The 10,305-nt window shown below is 36.3% G+C and overlaps 1 protein-coding gene across 1 annotated transcript; it reads right to left on the bottom strand.

The window, feature by feature from the left end:
- Positions 1-2,194: 2,194 nt before the first annotated feature.
- LOC130471905 (uncharacterized) lies at positions 2,195-3,154 on the bottom strand. The gene has a single exon (XM_056842262.1). It carries the CDS (start codon positions 3,152-3,154, stop codon positions 2,195-2,197), a length of 960 nt encoding a protein of 319 aa, XP_056698240.1.
- Between the last annotated feature and the right edge of the window lie 7,151 nt (positions 3,155-10,305).

Raw genomic sequence — 10,305 nt, 5'->3', positions numbered from 1 at the left:
AGATCACAAGATTGGGATTGTCCTCCCATAAATCGGGATGAGATGCTTAAAAGTTGTACAAGGCCACTCGGAGAGCTAGAAACTGTGAAATGCATGGCCGTGCTCGGATGAATCATAGGCTATGATTATCTGTTTATTTGATCAGTTGAACTCTGAAACCGAGAAACACCTCTGGACATAATAAGGATGACAACTCTTACCTTATGTTCAAGAGCAAGCATCGAGCGACAAAGGAATTAGGAAATGCACACTTGTCCCTAAGGACAAGTGGGAGACTGAAGGAAATAATGCCCTTGGTCCAAGTATGCATTCTATGTTAAGTCTAATAAATGCGGTTCAGTATTAATTAACAAGTTAATAATTCAGTGAGATCAAGTGAACTGAATGCCTAGCTAGAGGCCGCTTCAGTTCAAGTGGAATTAATGATATTAATCCACAGCTTACTCTTGACTGAACCCGTAGGGTCACACAAATAGTACGTAAACGGATCAAGTATTTAATGGCATTAGATACTCCATCTATGGATATTCGGAATCGACGGATCTTGGTTTCAGTGGGAGCTGAGATCGTCACAGGCAAGAAATGAATACTCCGGAAACGATGATATTGCCGGAAACGGAAATATGGATCGTATCGGAAATATAAATATTATCCAAGTCGTAGATGTTGCCGGAAACGGAAACATGGTACGTATCGGAAAATATTATCGGAAATGGAAATATTGCCAGAATCGGAAATATTGCTGGAAACGGAAATATTGTCAGAATCGGAAATATTATCGGAATCGGAAAATAATTCCGGAAACGGAAATATTAAATATTTGTTCGAAACGGAAATTGATTCCGGAATCGGAAATATTAAATATTGTTCGTATCGGAAATGAATTCCGGAACCGGGAATTTAATCGGAAGCGTATCGTACGAATTAGCATCGGACGAGGCCTGCCGGACGAAGGCCCAGCACGAAGTCGGGCCATCGCCCAGCAAGCCAAACGCGCGCCCAGCCAAGGCAGCGCCCAGGCCCACCGCAAGGCAGGCCCAGCGCGCGCCAAGGCCATGGCCTCGCTGCGTGGGCTGCTGCTCGCACGCACACGCATCGGCGGCCCTCGTGGCTGCCATGTGTGTGTGAGTTTGTGTTCATGCATGATTCCTAAAACTATTAGAGTTAGTATATGATTAAATTCCTATTCCTAAAAGGATAAATTAATTAATTAGAGTTCTTGTAGGATTCTAAGTTTAATTAATTCGCATCCTACTAGGATTCTAATTCCCTTTCCATAACTCTATAAATACGTGCCTAGGGTCACATATTTTCAGAGATTAATTCAAGTATTCAAAGTGAGTTTTGAGAGAAAAATTCAGTCATATTTCTTACCTAAGAGTGCCGAAAATTCTAGTACCTTAAGGGCGATTCTAGTTGGTCAATCTTAAGGCGGATCCGGACATGCTGTGGACTATCTACGGAGGGACGACACTTGGAGTCCTAAAGACTTGTTCTTGTTCGGTTCGGGCGCAGCTAGGGAAGGCACGCAACAAAGAGTATGCATCTAAATTATGCTATATGATTATGTGTAAATAATATGTATTCCTGGCTTAATGGTTGTTTCCGCATGATTTATGAATTGTCATATGTATCATAACCTAACATCTTCATCAACTTCCGGCTTCACTCCTAACAATTCCTCTACTAAACCAGACCACTCATAAGCAGTAGAACCTATGACGGCATCACCATGCACCCGCAACCCTGTCAAGACAGCTACATCTTCTAAAGTAATAGTTGCCTCACCAACCACCAAATGAAACGTATGTGTCTCTTGCCTCCACCTCTCAACCAAAGCAGTAATGAGAGCACGATCAATACCAACAGAACATCTTAATCTATGTACTCCGTAGAACCATGCTTGTCTAACATAATGTAGCATCCGATCATCTACTACCCAATCTCTAGACAAGGAAAATACATGCTCCCTACATGACAATACCTTATCCGCTCCTATTCCCTTCCAAACATCCTCACTCCTATGCTCCTCTTGAAGATTAAGAACCGAGGGAACTGGGTCCAGATTGACCATTGGACCTGAAATTCAAGTTTAAATTAAAAACAAGTGAGCACGTGAGTACAAAACATTCAAGTGCGATTAAGTAATAACATAGAAATAATAGTATGAAAACATTAGAAGAAATTAAAAAAATTACCCTGAAGTTTGACCATTATTCCTATAACCACAAGTTTTTTTATTATGCCCTCTTTTACGACATATGCTGCACATTTTTTTTCCTCGTGTGTTCTGGTCCATCTCATTTCGAAACCTACTAGAAGGGGTGTGTCTAGGTTTCCTCTTTTGAGAAGGAGGAGCAACAATTTTAGGCCCTGAATATGCAGACCATCTAGAAACGTCCCCTACAGGCTTGAAGCTTTTCACATAAGTAAGCCTATATTCTGATGTTTTAAAGAAAGGGTCTACATACTCAGCATGTGACAAGCTTCGATAACGACAAACAGCCAAGACATGAGAACATGGCAATTTATAGATTTTCAGTTTTTCACAAGTGCAAGTTTTTCTAGAAAGATTGACAGTATGCACATTACCCCCTTTTCCAGAAGGGCGACTTCCACGACAAGTTGTAACCTCAAACAAACCTTGTTCATTATTGAAAGATACAACTTTATGAGCTGTTGATTTCTTCACGTTATCTTCAATTACTTTTAATGCCTTTTCGCTGTACTCATAACCTTCATCTAATCTTCTCTTACCCCAGCCACGCCTAGTGACAAAGTAGGAATTAACTCTATAGAATGTCATTTTAACTAGAGCGGTAATAGGTAAAAAACGAGCTCCTTTCAACACACCGTTGAAGTATTCTGACATATTTGTGGTTCGTATACCATATATGAACCCACCATCATGATAAATTGACCACTTATGCAATGGTTTATCTTTGACTAACCATTCACGAGCTTCGAATTTCAATTCACCAATTCTATCGAAGTATTTAATAAACTTTTCCTTTTGACGTGAATCGGCAGCTCGACCAAATAAGTTTTTCAAGTGAGCATTTTTTAATTCAGAATTCAAATTTGAGGCAAGATGACGAATACAAAACCTGTGGTGGGCATATGGCTCCTCCCATCCACTACCTACTTCGGCCATTGTTTTCAAAATTGAAGCATGTCTATCTGAAATAACACAAAGGCCTTCTCTTTGAGTAACCGAACGTCTTATGCAGAACATGAACCATTCTCAAGCCTCACCTGTCTCTCCTTCAACAATAGAAAATGCTAAAGGAAATAACTGAAAATTCGCATCAGTGGCCATGGCAATTAGAAGTGTTCCCCTATATTTGCCATAAAGATGAGTTCCATCAATAGTAATAAGAGGACGACAATGTTTCAATTGATGGCTTAAAAGCCCAAAAAACTCTCTTAAACACCAAAACTGAAGGATCTAGAGTAGATTCAGTACACCAATGAACTACAGTACCCACATTTGACTCACTCAATGCTTGCATATATTTGGGCAACTCTTCATATGACTTCTCCCAATCTCCAAAAATACTAGTGATCGCCTTCTCTTTAGCTAACCAAGCCCTCTTGTATGTGATGGTATACTCAAAGCGATCTTTAATAACTTTCACTATAGCACAAACTTTTAAAGACGGGTCGGCTCGTATGAGATCAAGTATAACACTGCACACAAAGTCAGAAGACAGAAGAGGGTGGTCAACGTTGTTAATTTCAGCTACACAAGTGTTTGCGTGAGGTCCTCCATATTTTACAATTCTAAATGTGGGAAGTGCAGGTAATTTGATTGCACGCAACCTCCAAGGACATTTGCACTGTTGTTTTCTTATGCACTCAATGACGTACTTTTGTGGCTCCACCTCCTTGACTCGAAAAGTTTGATTTTTGGATATAGAGTATAGTTTCACTACGTCTTTTAACTGCTGCAAAGAATCAAACTCTTGACCAATTTCAAACTCACCCTCAAGAGTAAATGTGTTGTTCCCAGACCAAGTTCTCCAAGAATCAAGAACTTTTGGGTCTACCTCAGGAACATTGTTGAAGTCTAGTATCGGTGCACTTGCTTTAATATTTCTATCATTAGCTTCTCTTACTTCTTCATCTTCACCCTCGTCACTATCTAGCATAACATGATCAATGCCAAGAAAATCAAGCTCGGGGTTTAACGAGTTATAACCGCCCAAAGAAGCATTCCCTATATGAGGTGAGGAACTAGGAGAAGTCACATCCGATAAATGATCAACAATGTATCGATCATCAGTGAGCATTCTAGTGAATGATCCAATCCCTACATTAGGAATTGTTTTTGGCGAGTTCGAAGGCATGCTTGTAGGAAAAGAACCCAAGTTTTCAACGACACTTTGATGCTTAGGAAACTGTTCTAGGTACAATTGCATACTGGACATTGAATTTTGTCTCACAGCAGCCCACATAGCTCTTAATGAATTATCATCATTCAGTTGAATAACTGCTGTGTGTGAGTTGTATATTGGATAACTCATTCGCATTTTCAACTCTACATATCGTGGATCACATCCCATAACTTCATATATCTTACTCAAAACCTCTGAGAAATTCAAATTAGAACCAATGAGCAAACACTTACTTTTCCCGCCTAAATATGACACACCACCTTCTTTTTCTACAATTTCGCCACCAGTATAACAGAAAAGTGGGAAATCTGAGAGCTCCATATTCTAATTACACAATTTCAAGATAAGAATTATATACAACACTACAATTAAAAACAGAAATATATTATAAAAAACTTCAAATTTATGAAAAAAATATTTCATAACACTACATACACGAGGGGAAACTAAAGTACTAAAACAGAGACAAAAAAAAAATCACTCAATAGAATAAAGCATGTATTGAACTCCCATTAAAGTATGAAATTAAGAGGATGAAATCTAGAACTACAAGTCCATAAATTCACCAAATTTCGGATTTATTTCCACAATTAACACCTTATACATGAATAAATAAAATTGATTAAAGGGCAATTAAGAAATTAGGGCTAACCTTACAATTGAAGATTGTAGAGAGACGAGTGGGGAATTAAAACGGCAACAACCGTCTAACACCAGAGATCACCGGCAACCACCAGATAAGCACCTGCAAACAGTTAAGCACCAGTACAGGGTACTTTCGCTCCTCTTTCTTTCTTTTGGAGGTTTCGTGAAATAATGGGTTTGTAGGTTTGAGAAACATGGGAAACAAAAGTAATAAAGTAAGGTTTTCTTTTTATTTTTTTAAATAAATGAGAAACAAAAGTAATAAAGTACTCTTTTCTTTTTATTTTTTTTAATAAATGAAAACCGTAACTCATATTAGCGGTTTAACCTTGTGAACCGTATTCACCGTTTGCGGTTCTAATATATAAACCGCTAACAATATTATTTTTTTTAAAAAAAAAATATAAAGCTGGTACCCGATCCTACGTGGACGATATCATGAGAAATAGTTTTTATACCAATGTAAATTGGGAATTAGTTTTCGCTTTAGCTATTTCTAGGGAAATTGTTCAAAAAACATATATAAATATAATAAAAAAGATTATAAAATTTATTACAACCGACAAAATCAATGGAAAACTAAAATTACACCCATTACTTTTGCCATTCAACTTAATGTAAACTTAATAACAGCCTAACAATTCAAAGAAAAATAAATAAATAAAACAAACACCTCCATTCTATAAGGGAACTTCTGAGGTCAATTTATTAATTGGAGTTTTGGTGTCCCCTATAGAATAGACAACAATACCCTTAATGATAATTTAAATTAAAAGAAAACATAAAACTAATTTAATTAATTATTCCAATCATGCTAAAACGTAACGAGCTATAGATGGTATATTGTACTTTTCCAATCAAATGATCAATCACTCCATTATATTAAATTTTACCTGTAAGTAGCAAAATACTCCAAATATTCCAATCAAATAATAAGTGATTAGAAAGAAAATAAAAAGTAAAAAAGTATCACAATAATACCTCAATTTTTCCATATCATCCTAATCACATATCTCAATCACGATTAAATTATGAAATCAACAAACAACAAATTTTAAGTAAAGGAAGGTGAAATTATGAGAGGAAATAACAAAGAAGCTGCAAATCGTATCAAAGAAAAATGTCTCAACTTAAGGAAATTACAATTAATCATAAATGCCACTATAACGCTCAATCAATTAGTAATTCAAATAATTTTCCATAAACTTCAATGGTAAGCATGAGAACATCCAAATCATATATGGAAAATTTCTCGAAAGTCAATTAAAACAATATTACTCACAATTACACCCCAAAAGATTTCAAATTAAAATTAATGTCATATTAAGTATCATCTCAGAATATTAACGGATTGTGTAGATAATAAACACATGCACAAAATCAAGAAACAACCAATATTAAAAATATATATAAAAAATCAAAGCATAGAAGGCTTACAATTTACTAAAAATAATCTGTATTTTTAATTAGCTCAAATTGTATTTCAAATAAAAGATAAGTGTTTACATTTATACGTCCTAAGTGACACAAATGGGTCATGGAAAAAATATTTTCAATTTGGATACAAAGCTTTTTCGTGCGTGTTACCTCTTTATCTAGAACATTATTATATTGTTGGTTAATTATTTATTGCAAATCGATTCGTCTCCGAAGTGCATCCGGTTTGCCGAACATGTTGCGGACAATATAATAATAGTGAAACACTTATTTTTTGGTTTTATTTTACATTGTTAAACTATTTCGATGTTTACTACATAGATAATGTCTACTTTTTCTCTAGAAGAACTTTGTGAAATAGTGTTCCCCTTACATATTGATGAAGGAAATAATGCCCTTGGTCCAAGTATGCATATAATATTAAGTCTAATAAATGCGGTTCAGTATTAATTAACAAGTTAATAATTCAGTGAGATCAAGTGAGCTGAATGCCTGACTAGAGGCCGCTTCAGTTCAAGTGGAATTAATTATATTAATCCACAGCTTACTCTTGACTGAACCCGTAGGGTCACACAAATAGTACGTAAACGGATCAAGTATTTAATGACATTAAATACTCCATCTATGGATATTCGTAATCGACGGATCTTGGTTTCAGTGGGAGCTGAGATCGTCACAAGCAAGAAATGAATACTCCGGAAACGATGATATTTACCGGAAACGGAAATATGGATCGTATCGGAAATATAAATATCATCCAAGTCGTAGATGTTGCCGGAAACGGAAACATGGTACGTATCGGAAAATATTATCGGAAATGGAAATATTGCCGGAATCGGAAATATTGCCGGAAACGGAAATATTGTCAGAATCGTAAATATTATCGGAATCGGAAAATAATTCCGGAAACGGAAATATTAAATATTTGTTCGAAATGGAAAATTAATTCCGGAATCGGAAATATTAAATATTGTTCGTATCGGAAATGAATTCCGGAATCGGGAATTTAATCGGAAGCGTATCGTATGAATTAGCATCGGACGAGGCTCGCTAGACGAAGGCCCAACACGAAGCCAGGCCATCGCCCAGCAAGCCACACGCATCAACGCCAAGCCTCGACCAGGCCCAGCCAAAGCTTTGGGCGCGCGCGCGGACAGCATCATGGGCCGAGCGCTGTGCGCTCAGCGTGGGCCGTAAGGCATGCGCGGGTGTACGGTGCTCGTGCGATGCTCGTGTGCGAATCCTAAAGCTATCAGGATTCGATAAAAGATTAAATCCTAAACCTATTAGATAAAATTTATTTAATAAGAGTCCTAACAGGATTCTAATTAAATTAATTCATATTCTAATAGGATTCCAGTTCCTTTTCCATACCTCTATAAATAGGTACCTAGGGCTATAATTTATAGAGACAATTGAAGTATTCTAAAGGTAAGATTTTGAAGAAAAATCAGCCACTCTCTTGCCCCTAACCAGCCGAAAATCTATACTACCTTAAGGGCGATTCAGTTGGTCAAGCTTAAGGCGGATCCGGACGTGCTGTGGACTATCTACGGAGGGACGACACTTGGAGTCCTAAAGACTTGTTCTTGTTCGGTTCGGGCGCAGCTAGGGAGGGCACGCAACAAAGTGTATGACCTAAACTATGCTAAATGATTATGTGTAAATAATATGCTTTCCTAGCTTTATGGTTTTTCCGCATGATTTATGTTTTGTCATATGTATCATAACCTATCAGTGGTATCACGAGCCTCTTATTATTTTCATAATCTAAATTGCATGAACATGGTTAAATATTACAAATTTGCAAGGAATTAAAAGGGGTGATTAATTTTCGTAATTGTTAATTAATTGCAAATTGCGTTTATTTAATTATATGTACGCAATTTTTCGGCAGTTTCTTCGTTACTCATCCAAATCGAGTGATTTTTGTGTCAATTCCGCATTTAAAAGGCATTCTAAAATTTTGACAAAAATAATCTTTTTCGGCCGAACCCAGAATTCCCAAATTCGAAGCCTAACTATGACTTTTCGGAGGTTTTAGTTTTTCGAACGCAAAAGTTTGTAAATTTAAGATGTTAAATTAAATATTTGCGATTCTTGTTGATAAATCTTGAATTTTTGATTGACCTACTGTATATGTTTAACAAGTTTGAATGCCTAGCCTTGTTAATTATGCAATCTAATTTGTAATTATGATTAAATTGTTGAAATTCAAATAATTTAGAATTGATTTGTTTTTCATAATTAATCAATAATTTAATTAGATACCTATGATTAAAAACCACCATAAAAATTGTTAATTTATGTTAAATTTTAAATTTTTATGACCTAGATTTGAATCCATGATTAATCGGAAATTAATTGATTAATAAATTTTCGATTTTTCGCCCTAAAATTATGAAATTAATATGTTTTATTAATTTGTCATTAATTTTGAATTAAAAATTAAATTTTTTATGCAATCGCTCATAAAAATTGCACGCACAAAGCAATGGACGCTACGTGTTACCCTTAAGGGGTGTTGTATAGTGCGGGCATGCGACGACGAGCAATGGAGCTCGTCGCCCATGCGGTACGAATGCAGCGAGCAAGGCGAGTGGCGCACGAGCACAAGGCAGCAGCCGTGCCTTGTGTCGAGTGCTGCGCGCATGTGGGCGATGGGCGTGCAGCGATGGCATGGCACAAGCAGAGGCGCGCGCGCGCGAGGGCGAGAGCTGGTCGCCCAGCGATCGCAGCTCAACGCGCCAACACGCGTGGCCTCGAGCGCTTGCTTGCGCGAGCGAGCGAGCGAGCGAGCAAGCACCATCGTAGCTGCTGCTGCGTTTGCGCGCGGCTGCTGCGATGATGTGCCATGGGCCAGCGATGGTCGTGCAATCGATGGGGCTTGGGCGCAAGCCCAAGTGCTCGTCATGTTACGATTGTCGAGTTTTAAATTTTAATTTGAAATTTTTCAGTTCATGTAATTTTAATTAATTTTAAAATTAATAATTTAAATTGTTTTCTTGGATTTTAATTTTGAATATTATAATTATTATAAATTTTATTTATTCTAATTATTTTACTAAAATTAAAAACCTTGAATTAATTTAAAATTCGACTGAAAAATAAATTAAATAAATGGATTCAATTATAAATTTATATGAGCTTTGAATTTTAATTAAATTTGTATGTTTCCGGTTAGACTAGAAATACATTTTTATGTTTAAAATTAGTAAATCATATGAATTTATTGGTTTAAGTGGGAGCCCTTTTTAGTCCTAAACTCTTGATTAGGTCTACAAATCCTTTAAGGTTAAACAACTTGATTAGAATTAATAAGGACTGAATAATTGGTAGATTATTGGTGCCCTTGATTAATTGCTGCAAATGTTTATATGATGCATACAATGTGTTTTAACTAACCAATTATGTGGGCCATTCATGATAATGAATGGATGAATGGTATATATTGTGTATGTACTGTTTTGCAGGTTATGAAGTGACTAGTATGGCCCAAATAGGATAGAAAATATGGTCTGCGTACCATTAATTTGAATATAATTGGTCTAAAGTACCAAATTTGTTTTTCAATTTAAATATGGTCTACGTACCATCAAATAGTTGTAATTAGTTTTAATTATAGCTTATCCTATTTGGAGAAAATGGCGCCTCCCACGGTGAAATTCAAGACGAAGTTTCCATTTTCGAGACGGACTTTGAAGTTGAAGCTTCAAGATGAAGTCGGGCCATACTAGATCACATTTATCTTATGCATGCTTTAAGTTATTTATTGCTTTAAATATGTCTTAATTATGCATGAGATTGTGGCTTGATTATGTTGCAT

The sequence above is a fragment of the Spinacia oleracea genome, chromosome 4 (genome assembly GCF_020520425.1).
Source record: "Spinacia oleracea cultivar Varoflay chromosome 4, BTI_SOV_V1, whole genome shotgun sequence".
NCBI lineage: Eukaryota > Viridiplantae > Streptophyta > Magnoliopsida > Caryophyllales > Amaranthaceae > Spinacia > Spinacia oleracea.
Note: the sequence above shows the minus strand (reverse complement) of the source record. Positions and strands in the feature narration are given on the sequence as shown.

Bases quoted from the DNA above. Each gene is read 5' to 3' on its own strand.
- LOC130471905 (XM_056842262.1), bottom strand. From the start codon at position 3,154: ATGGCCGAAGTAGGTAGTGGATGGGAGGAGCCATATGCCCACCACAGG.